The sequence below is a fragment of the Sinocyclocheilus rhinocerous genome, unplaced genomic scaffold (assembly GCF_001515625.1).
Source record: "Sinocyclocheilus rhinocerous isolate Xijiao unplaced genomic scaffold, SAMN03320098_v1.1 scaffold1311, whole genome shotgun sequence".
Lineage (NCBI taxonomy): Eukaryota > Metazoa > Chordata > Actinopteri > Cypriniformes > Cyprinidae > Sinocyclocheilus > Sinocyclocheilus rhinocerous.
The window spans coordinates 485,284-504,358 of NW_015637852.1; the positions used below are offsets into that span (position 1 = coordinate 485,284).

The 19,075-nt window shown below is 36.3% G+C and overlaps 2 protein-coding genes across 4 annotated transcripts; both read left to right on the forward strand.

Moving 5' to 3' along the window:
• The first annotated feature begins 2,498 nt into the window (after nucleotides 1-2,498).
• Nucleotides 2,499-9,033, forward strand: LOC107749281 (membrane protein MLC1-like). 3 transcript variants are annotated; one of them, XM_016564379.1, is made up of 13 exons: nucleotides 2,499-2,768; nucleotides 3,776-3,791; nucleotides 3,941-4,185; nucleotides 5,052-5,141; nucleotides 5,229-5,282; nucleotides 5,490-5,591; nucleotides 5,876-5,977; nucleotides 6,601-6,669; nucleotides 6,757-6,873; nucleotides 6,963-7,019; nucleotides 7,201-7,323; nucleotides 8,344-8,487; nucleotides 8,792-9,033. In XM_016564379.1, the coding sequence occupies exons 3-13, from the start codon at nucleotides 3,946-3,948 to the stop codon at nucleotides 8,870-8,872; spliced, it is 1,179 nt and encodes a 392-aa protein (XP_016419865.1). In that variant the 5' UTR covers nucleotides 2,499-2,768; nucleotides 3,776-3,791; nucleotides 3,941-3,945; the 3' UTR covers nucleotides 8,873-9,033. The 3 variants fall into 3 exon arrangements, with proteins under 3 accessions (XP_016419865.1, XP_016419864.1, XP_016419866.1); XM_016564378.1 differs by lacking the exon at nucleotides 3,776-3,791; XM_016564380.1 differs by lacking the exon at nucleotides 3,776-3,791 and having other exon boundaries at nucleotides 8,347-8,487.
• A 2,529-nt stretch (nucleotides 9,034-11,562) lies between these two features.
• On the forward strand, nucleotides 11,563-18,742 carry LOC107749283 (pannexin-2-like). Its single transcript, XM_016564381.1, has 5 exons — nucleotides 11,563-12,510; nucleotides 15,005-16,119; nucleotides 16,206-16,344; nucleotides 16,433-16,627; nucleotides 17,769-18,742. The coding sequence occupies exons 1-5, from the start codon at nucleotides 12,282-12,284 to the stop codon at nucleotides 17,969-17,971; spliced, it is 1,881 nt and encodes a 626-aa protein (XP_016419867.1). The 5' UTR covers nucleotides 11,563-12,281; the 3' UTR covers nucleotides 17,972-18,742.
• Nucleotides 18,743-19,075: the final 333 nt, after the last annotated feature.

The window sequence follows — 19,075 nt, forward strand, 5'->3', positions numbered from 1 at the left end:
AAGGGTTGCAATGAAAAAGCCAGGGTTATATGAGTCAGAAAAGTGAAAAGAAAGGAAAGAAAAAAGAGAAGCATTGTCCTTTTATGTGGGAAGTAGTTGCCCATTGGTGAAGCATCTGGACTCAAAGTTTGCAGGCTACTATATCTAGGGGTCAGAGAGGGGTCTACTATATCTATATACGATTGAAAACTGCAAGCTGAAGACTGGTTAAAACTCTTTAACTGGTTCAGTGGTAGAGCATTGCGTTAGCAGCGCAAAGGTCGTGGGTTCAATTCCCAGGGAACACACATACTAATAAAAAATTTATATCCTGAATGCACTGGAAGTCGCTTTGGATAAAAATGTCTGCTAAATGCTTTAATTTAATTTTAATTTAAATGCATCAAAAACAGCAATAACGTTCAGTGACATGTTCTACAAATAGCTGCACAAGAGTTTCAAATGTAGGTAATTTGCAAAATATTATGTTTAAAATGCCATTAAATACCAGATAATATGTAATCTTTATTCATTTGTAACACTTGTTATCTACCAACAAATTTGCAACAGAACGTTTACAGTCAGAATTTTAGAAACTTGTTTTAAAATATGCTGAAATGATGGTGTGACTTACACGCGCTCCGAAGCACTGATTCAAAACACAAGATTCGTATAAGGTTTCGAAGATTCGTGAAGCAGTGAATCGAACTTGCCCGACAATGAATTCGATTCGTGTTCGATACGGTTCTTAAAGGGATAGTTCACCCAAAAATGAAAATTAGCTCATTATTTACTCACCCTCAAGCCATCCTAGGCATATATGACTTCCTTCTTTCAGATGAATCCAATCAGAGTTATATTAAAGGGTTAGTTCACCCAAAAATGAAAATTAGGCTGTGTTTTACTCACCCCGAGGCATCCTAGGTGTATATGACTTTCTTCTTTCAGACGAATCCAGTCGGAGTTATATTAAAAATTGTCCTGGCTATTCCAAGCTCTATCATTGCAGTCAGCGGGTGTTGCAGTGCTTCAGTCCAAAAGAAGTGAAATAAAAAGCGCCCATCCATTTCATATACACCTAGGATGCCTCGGGGGTGAGTAAAACACAGCCTAATTTTCATTTTTGGGTAAACTAACCCTTTCAAAATGGTCTTTGATCTTCCAAGCTGTTTAATGGCAGTCAGTGGGTGTTGCAGTTCATCGGTCCAAAAGAAGTGAAATAAAGCGCATGCATCCATAATAAAAAGTGCCTCACACGGCACAAAATGCTTGAACCTTCTGAAATGTGCTAGGATTAAAGACCCTGTTTATGAGTCCACTGGTTACAAACTTCAGAAGCCCTGTGGGACGTCCCAAATCTCTGGTTTGTTTTTTTCACTCCAGTAAAACGGAGGCCCAGGTGGGAGGAGTCAAGAGCGAAGTGCAGGACTGCACAGCTTTGAACTTGTTATGCAACCAGAACGGTGTATCTTGTTTGTTGACATACACTACCAGTTTAAACTTTTTTGATAGTTAAGATTTTTTAAATGTTTTTTAAATAAGTCTCTTATCCTTATCAAAGCTTCATTTATTTGATAACAAGTACACTAAATACAGTAATAATGTGAGATATTATTACAATTTAAAATAACGGTTTTCTGTTATTTTAAAATGTAATTTATTCTTGTGATGTCAAAGCTGCATTTTCAGCAGTCATTATTTCAGTCTTCAGTGCAACATGATTTTTCAGAAATCATTCTAATATGCTGATTTGGTAACATTTATTATTATTATCAATGCTTAAAAACAGTTTTACTGCTTAATATTTTTTGTGGAAACTGTGATACACTACCATTCAAATGTTTTGGGTAAGTATGATTTAAAAAATAAATTAATACATTTATTCAGCATTTTGAATAAAAGTTTTGAATTGATCAAAAATGTTTTCTGTTTCAAATAAATGCTGTTCTTTTGAAATGTCTATTTCATCAAATAATCCTGAAAAAAAATGCATTACAGTTTTTACAAAAACATTAAGCAGCACAACTGTTTTCAGCATTGGTAATAATATTAAGAAATTTTTTTGAGTACCAAATCAGCGTATTAGAATGATTTCTGTAGAATAATGTTACACTGAAGATAAAAGCTGCTGAAAATTCAGCTTTGCCAACACAGAAATAAACGTAATTGTATAATATATTAAAAATGAAAACAGTTATTTTAGATTGTAATAATATTTCACAATATTACTGAAAATATTTCTGAAAATAAATGCAGCCTTGCTGAGCATGAGACTTCTTTCAAAAACACACACAAAAAATTCTTAATTATTCCAAACTTTGGTTTGGAATGTAATCCCATGCATGAAGAAAAGAAACATTTGTTGGTGCCTGATTATGTGTACATGGGAAAACTCATTCTAGGTTGCGTGCATTCTTTCTGTGTGTGTTTTTGTGTGTATGGCAGCGAGGGGGTGTTGAATTATGTGTGAGTTCTCTCATTGAGTTGAACAGAGCAGTAAGAGGCTCTGGTCTCAGCAGCCCCTGATCTGAGCCCCATCTCTCCGCTCCATTTGCATTCACTGGCTAAAACTGGCTGGCAGGGCAACACTCTCAACTTTCTGTTCCAGGCTTTGAAGCATTCCAAAAGTTTTTTATTGACTTGGAGTGGAGGGGACAGAGAGAGAGAGAGAGGAGAGGAACAAGAGGAAGAAGACAAAGATAAAGTACAACTAAAACCTTAGACTTCCACAGGAACAGGGGAACAGGTGGGCCAAGCTGAAATAAACGGTGTCTCGAAGCTGGAGGCAGGTGAGTGGGAAGCAGAGATTAAGATAAAGAGGGCTGGAGAGATAAGATGAATGAATGGAGGAAAGGAAGTGAGGCTCAGAATGAAGTTGAGGAGAAGAGGTTGAGGGAGGGGTTGGTGTGTTTCAAACTTTTTTATGAATCATTGCCTTCACGCATTATCCCCGCAATGCATCCTCTTTATTGCTCTGTGTTCCCGTGGCTGTTTACGTAATACAGTGAAAGTGCTTTATATTCATTGTGCGTGTGGGTTTTCAAGAGGGAGCAGTTTGATTGCGCTCTATTTCTTTATTGTTAACCAAAAATATACTTTTTTCCTCCTGGATACCGAGATATTGGTAGTTATTAGTGAAATGTAGCACTGGGAGCTCATAGGTCTTGTATGATGATTTTATCAGTGCAAAGAAAAAAATGGTGTTTTTAGCACACTTTCGTGTTATTGAAGCACCTTCAAGACCCTGCTCTTTCTAAATTGTGAAAAAAAGGGTAGTTTTCAAAAGCTTGAGCGTAAAACACAGCGGGTTGTGGTTATGTCACTGTAAACCCATTGTTTTATGGTCCATATGTTTTCTCAGCTGTGCCTAAATATGGACATTTTTATGTAAATGTATTAAATGAAACAAGACACTAAAAGTAAATCTTCAGTCTGGCACTTTTTATGTTAGCAAAATATTGGGGAGAATATAATATATGTTGTTATCATTAGTTAGTTTTGGTAAAACTGTGTATGATATTAAAATTTCTGACTGATACTGTTAAGCACAACACAGTATACTGTATAAAAAAAAATTAGATTTGCTATTTAACAGTGCTAAATTACTAACATATTTTAACACTGTTAGATTTACATTGATGCATTTGGCAGGTGCTTTTGTCCGAAGTGTTGCATTCAAAGTACATTTTATCAGTTCATGCATTCCCTGGGAATACACAAGACATGTTTATGATTGAATGACCTTCAAATGCTCTGAAAGAAGTAACCAGTAAAATGTGTTGCATTCCATTTACAGGCCTTGGGGAACTGAGGTAAGTTTAAGTGTCATTAAAAGGATCATATGGCAATCTGTCAATAGTGCATAAGCCATATTCTTTACCTCCTTCTCTAAATGTTTGCATTCGGTGCATTTTTTTCTCACCTAGTCAATATATGTGATTTATATGAATTGGATCTCTAGGGGTCATGGATATCAGGATGCAGCGAGAGGAGGCATCAGCTCAGGAAGTGTTCAGCTATGCCCAGATGTCCACCCTGGAGCAAAACAGTGGGGTAGGAACGCTGAGTCGGCATCTGGATCGGGAGAGGTTGGAGAGAGACAGCTACACGGTGGATGTCAGGGCCAGTGACCTGCAGTTGAATCAGCCTGGGCCATTACATCCCTGCTTTAGCTACAGAGTCTGGCTTTACAGCGTCGTTATAGGGGTAAGAGCTTTGGCTCAGCAGATTTTCACTCCTGTAGCTAAGAGATTTAAAAGAAAAATGAAAATGTGCTAAAAATGTACTCACTCTCAGGTCATCCAAGATGTAGACGAGTTTGTTTCTTTGTCAGAGTAGATTTAGCATTGCATTATTTGCTCACCAATGGATCCTCTGCAGTGAATGGGTTCCGTCATAAAGAGAGTTTAAACAGTTGATAAATACATCACAATAATCCACAAGTATTCCACATGACTGCAGTCCATCAATTAATGTCTTGTGAAGTGAACAGCATGCATGTTTGTAACAAACAAATTCATGTTTTTAACTTCAAACTGTTGCTTATGGCTAAAATACGAGACCTCTGTTCATAATATTGCTTTTTCAAGTGAAAATCAGCAGAGAAATATCCACGGATCAGGCACATGTGTGAGTGAAAACAGTCCAAAACAGTCCTTGTTGGTGGATTTTGATGTGAGAGGACAACAGGAGATTGACATTTTCACTGGAGGAAGTGTTATTATGGATTATGGATTGGTATTCCGGCCAGAAGCAACGGTTTCAAATTAAAACACCACCTTAATGATATATTTGTTTCTCGCATGCAGCTTTTTACTTCATAAGACGTTAATTGATGGATTACTTGTGGATTATTTCAATGTTTTGATCTCTCATTCTGACGGCACTCCACAGGACCCATTGGTGAGCAAGAGATGTAATGCTACATTTTTCAAAATCTGTTCTGATTAAGAAACTAATCTACATCTTGGATGGCCTGAGGGGTGAGTCAGTTTTCAATTTTGAGTCAAATATTCCTTTAACACACTGATTTTCTGAGGGTCTGTGTGTGTTCATCTGTATTTGACCCCCAGAGCAGCTTGCTGATAGCAGCAACTTTCTCCCTCTACATGGGTAATGTGTTTCCAGGTGCAATGGACTACCTGCGTTGTACTGCTGGATCTGTGAGTGTTTGTCCTGAAGGACTCATATGCTCATGGATGAGGCCACTGGTCAGTTTGACACTCGTATGTTTTGCTTCTGGTTTGTAGAGTATACCAGCTGCAGTGGTGAGCTTCGCTATTGCCAAGAACAGACAAGTTGCAGTAAGTGAAAGGATATTTTTCAATAAATACAGAGAAATCAACTGTGTCTAGTAGTTTAATCATGGAGAGTATCTAACTAAAACTGGTGGTGCTTAACTATAGTTTTCAGTAGCTCAACTGTATTAAAAAACTAGCTTTTGAAAAGCTAAAGTAAAAAAAGTAAAAAGCTACTTTTTTACAAATTCATAACCTACATTATGTTTACAGGTTTCAGACTTTCAGATGGTCTACGTGTCGTCCTTTGCTGTGACAACCACGTGTCTGGTGTGGTTCGGATGTAAACTCGCCATTAGTCCCTCAGCCATCAATGTGAGAACATCACAACTCTAATACCCTAAAATGTTTGTCAGTGATCTTAAAAATGTCCTTCATGTGGTAACATCAAAATTAAATAGTCTAGTGTATTATATAATATGACAATAGAAAAGCATAGATCATTTTAAAGGATCTGATAGAAGTAATATGGTCATTTATAAGTAAATACACTGCATGCTTATACACTTGCTTGTACACAATGCTCAGACACTAAGCTATAATGTGCATGTAAAACATCTATACTATTAAAACAGTTACTGCTGTCTGTCATCTTAAAGATCAACTTTAACCTGCTCCTGCTTATTGTGCTGGAAGTGCTCACGGCCAGTACTGTTATCCTGTCAGCACGCTCAGCGGACGACTGCTGCAGTCATGCAAAGGTGTGTGTGTGAGAGAGTGTACCATTTATGTGTATAGACTGCCTGCAATATTACAATTATTTTGGCAGATGTCAGGAAATAAATATATATAATAACAAATAATTATCTTAGATCTTTCCTAATGAATTTTGAGTGTTTGGTGGAAATTGAGATTTCTAATTTAATTTGTACATTTTTGCCTGTAATATCTTGCTGTTTTTTAACAACTGACTCTGCATGAGACATGTAGTAAAATGTCATTTAAAAAATCTTAATAATGCAAAATATGCTTGTCATTTTTTATAGTTTTAATTTATTATTTTCATTTGAATTTCAATAGTTACAGTACTTAAGCTTATTTAGTTTAGTTAGTTGCCAGGGACAAATTCTAATTCTAAATGAGAGTTTTCTATCTAATATTTATATATTAGTTTATTTCAGATTTATTTCCATTTGCAAAATAACTGCATAATGCTTTTATGCTGAGTCCCAGCCAGCAGGATTTTATCACCATGCGATATATCTATGACTAAATGTATTTGTCTCTAGCTTATATGATTTACATTTTAGATGCTCTCCCTTGTGCTCATGTCTCTCTGCTCTTTTTCTTTTCCTCATTGCTATCATCCATCTCATTCCTCCAGCCAGTGTCTGATGGCCCTGTGGTTGTGACCCCAGCTTTGTTCCCCACTCGTCTTCTCAAGGCTTACGCCGTGAGTTGCCTACAAATGAGATTGTGTGTATGCACTGTATATCAGCACGATTTTTACTGTAGATCTGCCGCTCTTTCTCTGCTGCAGGTAATTGAGGTTATAGTGGGCATCTCCGCTGTATTTGGAGGAATTATTGCTCTGAATTTGGGTGCTCTTCTCCCAGAGCCATATCTTTCTGTCACTTTCTTCTGGATTCTGGTAGCTGTGAGTTCAGTTTATTATATCAGTCCAATTCAGATTGTAAATTATTCAGAGTGATTAACTATCATTGTTTGTGTGTGATACCTCTACAGTGTTTCCCCAGTGCCATTGCCAGCCATGTGGTGGCAGAATATCCCAGCAAGAGTCTGGTGAGTCACCATCAGGGTCTCTCCAGCAATAAAGCAGTGCAATCGAATGTCCCTAGAGGACATTCAGCATTCTCATTCATTTAGCTGTCTGTCTGCCTTCTCTATAGAGTGATTCTCTCTAAAGACTGTCTCTCGCCTTCTTTTTTCTCTTTCTTTCCGCCTCTCAATTTTACTGCTGTAGGTGGAAATGCTGATTGCTATAAGTAGTGTGACCTCACCACTGCTTTTCTCAGCTTCTGGATTTTTGTCCAACAGCGTGATTAATTTTATTGAGATCTTTCTGCATGAAGTGCCATTAGCAAAGGTGAGTCATTTCTGTGCACCCCACCAATCAAATCAGATTAGTTCCAATATGTCAGATTTGGACCTTTTTTGACCCTTAAAGGGATCGCACACCCGAACATAAGAATTTTCTGATCCTCATGCGGTGTTGTTATTGTTAACCAAAACTAAAACGATTAAAAAACATTTTCAGACGTTTAAATAAAGCTGAACTAAAATATTAATATTAATGAAAAACTTAAACTTAAAAAACTGAAACGAAAGTTAGATATTGAAGCTTAAACGAAATGTTAGAAATTGAAATATTTGTTATGAATATGTTGATATGAGTACAGAAATTAGGCCTACTGAAATAAAAACTAATTAAAGCTATATAGAAAAAAACTAAAAATAAAAGTTAATTCAAAATATTAATAAATACAATAATAGCATAAGAAATACTGAGCTGAATAATGACTGTTGTCTTTTTGGATCTGCTTTGCAGCTGAAATTTATGAAATCTGTTTCATAATTAAAACTATTGTATGGTTTCACAAGGCCTTTAGTGCTTTCATAATATTATTAAAAAATCTTTTTTTGTAGTCATTGTGAGGTGCATGAATTGAATTTGTGTTGAGTTTTTAATTAGCTTTCTTTTTCAAAGTTTTAGTAATATTGGTATGTTTTTGTCATAAAAAAAAAAATTTTTTTAAAGAATTTTATCTAGCATTAATTTATTTTAGTCATTTTAGTACTTCATCTTGTTTCAGTTAGTTGCCAAGGCAACATTTCTAATTTTCATTTAATATTTTTTTTTTTTATAATTTTTAGTTTATTGTCTAATATTTACATTTTATTTCAGCTTTATTTCAATTACCAAAAACAATTCTTTAGTTAACAATTGCAACACTGCTGAATCACTTCCAAAGAACAAAAATAACTTCATACATGTTTTGAATGACATTTCATTTTTAGGTGAACTATCCCTACATTTTTAACTTTAAACCCATCTTGAAGGATGTTCAAAACGTATTAATCTTGTGAATGTATGTTGCGCGTGCAGCAGTCGTATGACATACTGCTGCTTGTCCTGATGGGGCTGCTGCTGGTGCAGGCGGTACTAACATTAGCCACCATAGTAAAGTGTGCTTCCTACAAGAGCCAGCTGCGCACTGAATGGGACACACTACACAAAAAACACTCTGAGGTAAAAACACAAACCTACACCCTATGAAATGACTGACAAGTCAATTTAAGAGTACAGGAAGTGTGTTGTACTGTGTGTGTTTTGTATGACTGTGCACAAGATGTTAGCCATGAGAGACTAATAAATGAAAAACTGTATTGTACAGTGCCAAATGTAGCATGAAAGACAGTCACAGTGGAATGGCAGTTGTTACGCCGCTGTGATTTCATCACAACGCACATGGAGGATGTTGTGATTAACAAAGGAAGACCTCAAGGTGACTATTGGGTCATTTCTTTTCTACCATCTCATTCTTTTCTTACAGCAACAAACGTTAAATGGCACACTAAGGGATTTTGACAGAGAGAAGGCATGGAAAGCAGTGGTGGTCCAAATGGCCCAGTGACCAAAGATACAGGCATCAGAAGGAAAAAACTGAGAGAAAGAAAGTGAAGGTACAAATATGGAGTATGATAATGTCAGTTGGAAAAGAATCATCATGAAACTTCTGTCATAGTTGTCAGCTGACCTGTCATATTAATGAACAGTACACTACCGTTCAAAATTTTGGGGTTAAGATATTAAACAAACAAAAAACAAAAAACTTTTAAATACTTTGATTTAGCAAAGATGCACTAAACTGATCAAAAGTGAAAGAAAGACTTTCACATTGTTACAAAAATGTTACAAATAAAAGCTGTTTTTTTAAACTTTCTTTTCATCAAAGAAACCTGAAAAAATTTATCTCAGTTTTTACAAAAAAATATTAAGCAGCACAGCTGTTTGCAACATTGATGATAATAATAAGAAATGTTTCTTGAGCACCAAATCAGCATATTAAAATGATTTCTGAAGGATCATGTGATACTGAAGACTGGAGTAATGATGCTAAAAATTCAGCTTTGTCATCACAGGAATAAATTTAATTTTAAAATATATATATAAAAAAAATGAAAAATGTTATTTTGAACTGTAATAACATTCATAATATTGCTGATTTTACTGTATTTTTAATCAAATAAAGGCAGCTTTGCTGAGCATGAGAGTTCTTTCAAAAATATTTTCAAGTCATACTGACCCCAGACTTTTGAACGTTATAGTGTATGTTTGTCAAAGATATTACTGAATGATAATTTAGTAAGAAAAAGTACCAACAAGTCAAAATGTGTGGTTGGTTTTGAAAGTCTTTTGTAAAGATCCTAAAACTTGTGTCACAATCATGAATATAGAAATTAGAATCATATGTGATGAGTGAATGGCTGAGCAAATTTATATGCAAATAAATGGTGAACACACCATGCATGTACAATCTACAGCACTTGTAATGCATTATCTAGAAAACCCACATGTCAGAAGCTAGAAGAGTAGGGGACCTAATATATGATGCTTTCAATAATTCTAACACTTTAATGGACCATATTACTGTTCAGTGCCTTGCTACATGCAACCATTTTTACTTTGTTAGATTTTATTTTTGTATAAATATATGCATCTTGTTATGTCATTGTAGATCAATAAAATTTTAAAGATCGTTTACGTGAAATGTGAATTACTTATTCCAGAAAGTGACCCAACAGCTCAGTATGTTTGCTCATGATTTAGAAGAATGCTGGCAACCAAACCATTTTGGTGACCTTAAATTATATGGACAGTGATAGTGAGTAAATGATGAGAGAATTTTCTTTTTTTTTGGGTGAATTAATTAATTAATTAATTAGCACGTAAGCTGTATATTTTGCTATAAAATAAAAAGCAGCCTATAATATGACAAAAAAGCTACTGCAGTGTAACCTAAACATCTTTACAGATTTCAGTCACCCTACAGTAACATTAAAAAATACATAAGATAAATAGAATAGAATCTTGTGCAAGAAATACTGTATTTTAATGCACAACAACATACAGCACAATGCAAAACAAAACTGATTATACAGTAAATAAAGGACAGCAGTAGACCATACGGGGGGAAAAGTTGAATCTAATACATATCTTTATGATTTCATAATGTCTCCTTTTATTATTATTGTTATTAAGCCAGATGTATCGCTTGCGTTTCCACACAAGCACACTAGCAATATATTATAACGTCTCGTGTAAGGCAAACAAGCAACGACAATGTATCTCCTTGAAGGTCTGTGTGGAGATGATGGTGTAAACCGGAGAAGTGTGTGAGGTTTGTCAGGGGAGGGTGAGAGGGATGGCGAGAAGCGGAACAAACCGGTGTGTGTGCCCGGATACAAGCTGAAACGGCTCGCCCGCACTGCAGATTAACTCTTCAGACGCCGGGGATGCTCAACACTAAAGCACAAGTCACAGCATCCGCGTCCTTTGTTTTTTTGGGGGGGATCTGTTGGACGTTGTGAGGAGATCTTTCTTGGTGTTGATGATTGAGCATAGGATTCGGGCTCTGCGTGTTCCTCAGTATAATCGAGTAATCTGACAGGTATGTGACATCAGATGAGAGTCAATGCAACCCAGTCCTCTCCGTCTCTCTTTCACTCATGCCGTATATAGTATCATGTATTTTTTTAATGCAATATTGTAATGCATTACTTTTAAAAGTAACTTTCCCCAACACTGATGGTTACAGATTGTTTTTTTCAACAAAATTGAAAAAAAAAAAGAAAGAAAATTTAATTTTTTTAAACTTCAATGCAGATGGAGTCAACTAGATTTGTCCAATGAAATATACAAAGACATTTAACCCTGCATTTATGTTACAGGCTGTATATATATTAAATGTAATTAAATATTTATTATTATTTTTTTTTAATCAAAACAATATAAATATGTTAATAAAAACCTATATTAATATTTTTTTTATTTACATAAATAAAACCAAGTCAATCACAAACACACCAAATTTTTATGTCAGAACAATTAATTACCAACTATGGTGACACAGCTCTGACGATAAAGGCATTGTTTAGTGTACATTAAAGATGAACATAAAACACCTATAGTGCATTCAGTTGAAAAACTGATATACTTCATCACAAAAATAAAGTTAACTTACAAACGTGGGGTTCTTGCCATTTTTGTTCTTTCCATTTGTTAGAAAGCTGCTCCTTATTGATTTCTTGAGCTCAAAGCGAGATATATTGATTTTCGAAATGTACGACAGCTATTTTCTTGTCTGTGTTTTTATACCGTGGGCAAAGACACTGCAACATATCAAGCTTCCATGTAGTTCAGAAATAATGCCGTAAAACTTTCTAATGAGTTAAAGAACAACAGTGTACAATCTTTGCACTCTAATCTGGACTGTCTAAGCCTCTAGTAGGATGTCATTGTGTTTTTTGTCCTTGTCACTAGTGCACGCTCTCAAAGGACTCTGCAGATAGGCACACTCCACTGGTTACTGAATTAAAGGAACCTGCACTTTCATAGAGCCTGAACATGCAAAATCAAATGCAATTTACTCTCACAGATTACAGTAGCTTTACTTTTTCTTGATAATCTGTATCCGTTCACTTACAGGTTTTTGCAGAAGTGGAATAGATATGATGAGAAAGTCATCCCAGCTGTCAATATAAGCAGCAAATCAACTCTGATTTTCCTCTCTTCAGTCTACCTCTGACAAGATCAGCCATCAATAACCCATCAACTCAGGCTGACCACAAAGCTTCCTTTGTGACTCTTAGAAGATCCACTTTCATCCTTCAAGTCAACACCTCTTACATATCACTCATTATATTGTTGCAGGGAAAAGCCCTCAGCCAATCCAGTGGCTGACGGGTTGGGTGAAGGAGGAGGAGCTTCAAGTCCCATCAGGAGTGTTGTGAGGTTAGGGGCGAGCGGGCTGCTGGTGCCGAATGCAGAACATCTTCGAGCAGAACTTGGACATGGCCACGGCTCTGCTTGCGGGTGAGAAGCTGAAGGAGTTGATCCTGCCGGGTTCCACACAGGATGAGAAGGCCGGTGTGCTGGCGGGTCTCATGGTGCAGCTCAAACTAGAGTTGCCCTTTGACCGGGTTGTGACCATAGGAACTGTCATCATCCCTATACTGCTGGTCACTTTAGTTTTCACAAGGAACTTTGCAGGTTAGTGGCATTACGCAGCATTATGGACAAATGAACACCTTATGGTTTGCAGTGAGAAAGAGTTTTGAATGCCATTCATTTTTAATAAGAGATGATGATTTCCGAGGACGTGAGGAATAGGAGAGCTTAACTTTATGCAAATGAGCAGCGATATGGTGATAGTAAGCAAAAATCTGAGTAAATTATTCAGTCACGTGACTTTCTGATGCACATCTAGGGATTTATTTGGTACATGCATTTCCATTAGTTTGTGCACTTCTTACCAATTAAAAACATTATCTACCTCAAATAGAACAGGATTATAGTTAACTAAAACTAAAATTTAAGCTAATACTAAAACCACAAAAAAATTAAATAAAACTTAAATAAAATATAAAAATATATCAAATATAAAAACACTTATTAAAAACAATATTTCAGCAACATTTCTCATTTTCATTTTGTTTTATTTGATACTGAAATGGTACTAAAATAACTAAAACTAGAACTGAAATAAAATTAGATAAAAACTGTATAGACATTTTTTTTTATTATAAAAATGACAAAGAACGCAACACAAATGACTAAAACTTAAACTAAAATTAAAATGAAAACAGAAAATATAAAAATAAAAACTAATCTCAAGTTTTACTACTAAAATGTTACTACTATTTTAATACTAAAATAACACTGGCCTAAATGTTTTAATGTACATATTCACATTTTTATCACATCATCTTGATTTTTCCATTCAGCATTCTTTATGCAAAATTCTAAAATTTTCATAAAAATGTGTGGATGTAAACATGTTTAGAGAAAACACCCTTTATACATATGAAAAATTGATGACATGGCATAAAATTTTAAATCTGAAATATTACACAACATGAATGGCACTGCTGATAGAGTGCCAGATTTAAGTTTTATTAAGTTGAGCCATTATTAACCGCTCTATGGGACTTTCTATATTCCTGCTGTCCACTGCTATCCAGCAAAGGAGTGGTTAAATGATTTGGGTTTTTTAAAAGTTTTTTAAGATTGTGGGGTGATTAAGTAAGAAAAGAGAGAGAGAGAGATAAAGAGAGGTTGTGGTGGTAGAAGGGTGTTTACTCTAAACGCTGAGTCAGTCTTACTGCATAGCAGCACCAACTGGCTGTGACTGAACATTGAGAACCCTGCTGGGCTAAACATGCAGTATAGCTTAAATCTGAATAACTGTTGGAGATACACTTACATTTACGCTTACGAAAGTTGTAGTTGGAACTCCTTTCCATGAAACTGCCTTTCCATACCATTTGAGGGCTACTACATTGCAGTATTTTTTCTATAATAGGAATACCTGTTATATATCAGGAATGAGGATTAGTGAAGGCCAAGCCTTCATCGTTGTGTTGGCTGAAGCTGTTTAGGATAAATTGCAAGGATAATAATTTGAATCAATCTGAAACTGAAAGAAAAAGTAGAGCCTGTAACCATAAAGATTGTATTCCCATATAGACACGCCAAATATAACATACACGTATTTGCTTTATTAAACTAGAGCTTATGACCATATTATCTTTCTTAACATTATTGATTCTGTGCAGGAGTGTAATCCAATGAGACCCAGAATAAGGTGGAGGCATCTATAGGAGTTACAGCGGCTGTGAAAGAACTACCTCTATCTTTGTCCAACTGGCACAGACAAATGTAGCATTTGTTTTATCACTGATTCATCATTATTGGCCTGTGCTGCCTTATACTATGCATTAAACCCATTCCAACCTGATGACAGCTCGTTACTAGAAACAAATCCCCGCTGGATACACCAAATGCCAGATTTTTCTGGATAGAGTCAGTTGTAATATCAAGTGTTCATTTTTTAACAGTTTTACACAGTTTTAGTTGCAGTTTTTACCTTTTGATGAGAATATCCTTTAAATTTAGTCAATATTACATCATATATTCCATTAATTAATTTTGACTGAAATGCACTGTCGACAAAAATAACATTGTAGTTGATTAAATTAAAATTTCATCTCCCGTTAACATCAAGAATAATAACTATAACTATAAAAATAAGTAAATTAGTGTCCATGTTATTTTTGTATTATTTATTTACTATAATATTTTTATTATTTTGAGCCAGCTTTTATTTTTACATTTTCAGTTTTCATTTTAATTTTAATTCAATTTTTAGTCTATATACTTTAAATATTACTATTAATTTATTTCAGTCCAATTTTAGGTTTTATTAATAGTAATTACAGTAATTTTAGTGCTTGACCTTGAATTCTGGTTGTCAATATTTTATTGTTCATCAGCTGGAAAAAAAAATAGCTCTGAAAGCGATTCCAAACCTATCGTTCCTCTGTGTCATTATCGTTATAGTTGTGGTGCGAACCTTGCTATTCCCTTATAATTAGATTATTTAAACTTTATTCTAGTTCTTGGTATGAACACTAGTGATATCTAATTGATTGTTATTTAGAAATCCTAAATATTTTTTGAAGTGGGATTTTTCCTTCTCTTTTAGAGGAATCTATATATTGCTACACCCCACACAACTTCACACGCGACCAGGCCCTGTATGCCAGAGGCTACTGCTGGACAGAGCTTCGAGATGCAGTGCCTGGCGTCGACCCCCAGCTTTGGCCCTCCTTGTTTGAGCACAAGTTTCTGCCCTACGCTCTGCTGGCCTTCACAGGCATCATGTACATACCTGCCCTGGGATGGGAGTTCCTGGCCTCCACTCGGCTCACCTCTGAGCTCAACTTCCTCCTTCAAGAGATCGACAACTGCTACCACAGGGCAGCCGAGTGCAGAGCGCCCAAGATTGAGAAGCAGATCCAGTCCAAGGGGCCGGGGATTACGGAACGTGAGCGACGGGAGATCATCGAGAACGCAGAGAAGGAGAAGAGCCCCGAGCAGAACCTGTTTGAGAAGTATCTTGAGCGCCGCGGGCAGAGTAACTTTCTGGCTAAGCTGTACCTGGCACGACATTTAGCCATCATCTGCCTCAGCTCAATACCCATAACGTACCTGAGCACCTACTACGCCCGTCAGAGGCAGAACGAGTTCACTTGCGCGCTTGGCGAGCCGCCAGACACTAGCAGCATCCCTGAACTGCGGCTAAATGTTAACTGCAAGCTATCAGCCGTGCAGCTCCAACGCATTATGGCCGCAGTGGACATCGCTTTGCTGTGTACTATGAACCTCATTATCCTTGTGAACTTGCTGCATTTGTTTGTAGTGCGCAAGTCAAATTTCGTCTTCGACAAGCTGCACAAGGTTGGCATTAAAACACGCCGCCGCTGGCAGAAGTCACAGTTTTGCGACATCAACATTCTGGCCATGTTCTGTAATGAGAACAGAGACCACATTAAGTCTCTCAACAGACTGGACTTTATCACCAACGAGAGTGACCTCATGTATGATAATGTGGTGCGGCAGCTGCTGGCAGCGTTGGCTCAATCCAACCACGATGCCACTCCAACTGTGAGAGACTCTGGGATCCAGACTGTTGACCCCAGTATGGACCCTTCAGTGCTCGGTGTGGGAGAATTGGGAGGAGAGCCCTCAGTAATCAAAAGACCGCGCAAGAAGATCAAGTGGATCCCCACATCTAACCCTCTGCCACAGCCTTTTAAGGTAAGATGTTCTTGTTCATATTTAGTTGATGAATAGCTTACTTGTTGTTTGTGAAATATACCTCATAGTTCTTTGCTTTTATACAGGAACCCTTGACTCTAACTAGACTGGAAAACAGCATAAAAGCAGAGAAACCTAAACCAGTCCGAAGGAAGTATGTAGCAGATAGCATTATTGCTCCTCTTCTGGACAGCAAGAGCACACAACATCCTCCTACTAACAAAGGTACTGGTATAGTAAAACCTGGTTTTGGTTAGTATAGCGAACGTCATTCAAATCCTTCACTGATCGTATTCCTACTTTTATTTTTCAGCTGCAGAAACAAATAATATAGAGAAGAAACACAATTTTAACCTCTCGCTGGATGTTCATCCTTACATGCTAACCATCCAGAAAGCGAAAACAGAAACGGTCAATCCTGAGCCACCCCCTGTTGTTGAGCACTCTCTCAGTAATGTGTATATTGAGGGTCCACATACAGTTGTACATGTTTCATCTTCTCATACTGGTATGCTTGGATTGTCTCTAGGGATGCACAATGTATTTGGTACCATATTGGCGTTGTTAAGAGTTCGCTGCAGGGATGGTGTATATTTGTAGGCCAACTTGGAAGTTCCCTTGATAAAACGCCAATAGGATTGTTTCATTTTCTTTAGGATTATTGCAGAAAACAAGCTCTGTGACCAACAAAAGCTTATGATTCTTACATATTTTGTTCATTAAGGTAATCTTCACAAATTAATACAACTTTTATGAATTTTGAAGTGTAAATGCAGCCACCAGAAGTAAAAAGCCAAAGTTAGGCTATAAATAAACTACACAATGGTTGTATGACTTAAATGTCACCAGTGTTATTGTGTCCTACAACTTTCAAATCTTTATTTAAAATTTACAAGTTAGAAAGTTTGAATTAGAATAGTTATAGCAAGTGCGTGAGTATCAACATAATGAGGCAGTAAAAGTGGACTAGTGAGTAGATGAGTTTTCCTGTTTGGTGTGATGACGTCTGGATATCTCACACTTCTAAATGTCTCAGACATCTGGATGTCTCTGTAGTCCCACTTATTAGACTTCTTGCCTTTTTCAAGACACATAAAAGCTTAAAAAATCACAAGGTGGTGGTATTACTGGTGTATTTTATGCCATAGAATAAAACATGAAAATATCTTGAGCTTTTGTTAACCACAGGCTTTATTTCAGGGATTCCAAAAATCCCACTGTCTTTGGGATAATGGAACGGGAAGTGCAGAAATGCTTTTAGATTAGGGTTTTAGGACTCCATTCCTGCAGTACTCAATTGCACATTCAATAGATTGCTCTATTTTTTTTACATTTTTCCTATTTTCTTAACTCACCCACTTAAGCCTATTTCAAGTTAATAAAAAAAAAAAACAGGAATAATTTAATTACACATGTTCTGTCAAATTTTTAGCAAATCTTAAAGTGAATTTATCAATTTTTACTCTGTACATTAAAATGTTGTTATGCATAAATTGACTTGTAGGCTTTAAAATAACTGATTTTAGTTTAGGTGTTTTTTATTATTATTTATTTAGACAAAATTGTATTTTAATATCAGACATAAAACAATATGTATTGGTTTATATTTGTATTACCAATAATTCTTTATCATCTTTTTGTGCCCTTAGAGAAGAAAGAGTCTACTCCACTGTCCACCACCACTGCCTTCTCCACAGCATCATATATGAATGTTGGAACACCCAGCATGCCTCCTCCAGACTTCCCGAAGGTTGAAGATCCTCTCAACCAGCGGACGGAGCCTGAGAGCCAGCCCGGGCCTTTTAGTCGAAACCCCTCACACCCGCTGCTGAGCATCCATCACACCTTGTGAGGACTAGGAGGAGCAAAACAGAAGGGACAGACTAGCCAGACCGGACGAGTTGATTGCTGCTGGAGAGTGTTAAAGGAAAATGCAGATACACACCTGCACACACACTCACACACAAATGCAAAAGCACTTAGAATATGAACTGAAGCACAAAGGAATATGCCGGTTTTTAGGGTTATGTTAATGGTTATGCCATTAAGGCTGGAGCTCAGATCATTTCATTTTCAGAGATGAAGATTACTGGGCATTGGGGAAGCCAATGTTTAACATTTTATACTCTTAAAGGTGCACTTAATTATTTTTTATTTATGTTAAACTGGAGTTTTCAGTTACTGGTGTATTATTAAAAACACTATTAATTTTTAATATTAAGTGCACCTTTCAAAATCATCTCCCAGCCTTACATCCACATACTCAGACGTGTGTAGTTTGAGGGAAAATAAAATCACCCATGACCTTGGTGCTCACCTTATGGGTTAATGAGTTCCCTATGACATTCCAAATGAATGCAAGGCACATCAGAATTTTGCACAAAGCACCATTTGTTCCTGTATCATCAATGTCCACATGGTTTGGTGTTTTATTTATTTTTTTTAATTTTTTGCAATCAGCATCTGTTTCATATAGATGTCTTGAGGTATCCAATGCAGTACATGTATTCTTAAAATATGCAACCTCATGTCTTATTGTCGCAATAATAGGCACATTAGGAATGTATATACTGAGGTGTACAGAAAAAAAAATGATAATATGAGAGATTTTAGGCATTCTTTATAAAAAAAAAGTTTTTTTTTTTTAAAAGACTGTCACATGGCGTGTTTATCCACACACCTCTGGTGCACTTATTTAACGAGACTATATCACTCTGGGTCTTTGGGTCAAGTGCTCAAAGACATTCAACTCTGGATCGTCAGAAGAAATATGGATCTTTATACCAGCTTTTTTGAACAGACAGAGTTGTGACGGAAAGATTTTAGCTTCTTCAGCTGGACACTTTCAAACTTTTTGATACCTAAATCACCATGACCCACAGTTTGTGTGTCATTCCACCTTTGTAAATCCTAGTTAAAACCTTTGATATTCACTTATGCATTTTGTGGTGAAGTA

Excerpts from the sequence above, each read along its gene's own strand:
- LOC107749281 (XM_016564379.1), top strand. The coding sequence starts at position 3,946 with ATGGATATCAGGATGCAGCGAGAGGAGGCATCAGCTCAGGAAGTGTTC. Across the intron at positions 5,592-5,875 it reads TTAGTCCCTCAGCCATCAAT|ATCAACTTTAACCTGCTCCT; the intron begins GTGAGAACATCA and ends GTCATCTTAAAG. Across the intron at positions 5,978-6,600 it reads ACTGCTGCAGTCATGCAAAG|CCAGTGTCTGATGGCCCTGT; the intron begins GTGTGTGTGTGA and ends TCATTCCTCCAG.
- LOC107749283 (XM_016564381.1), top strand. The coding sequence starts at position 12,282 with ATGCAGAACATCTTCGAGCAGAACTTGGACATGGCCACGGCTCTGCTT. Across the intron at positions 16,120-16,205 it reads CTCTGCCACAGCCTTTTAAG|GAACCCTTGACTCTAACTAG; the intron begins GTAAGATGTTCT and ends GCTTTTATACAG. Across the intron at positions 16,345-16,432 it reads ACATCCTCCTACTAACAAAG|CTGCAGAAACAAATAATATA; the intron begins GTACTGGTATAG and ends TTTATTTTTCAG.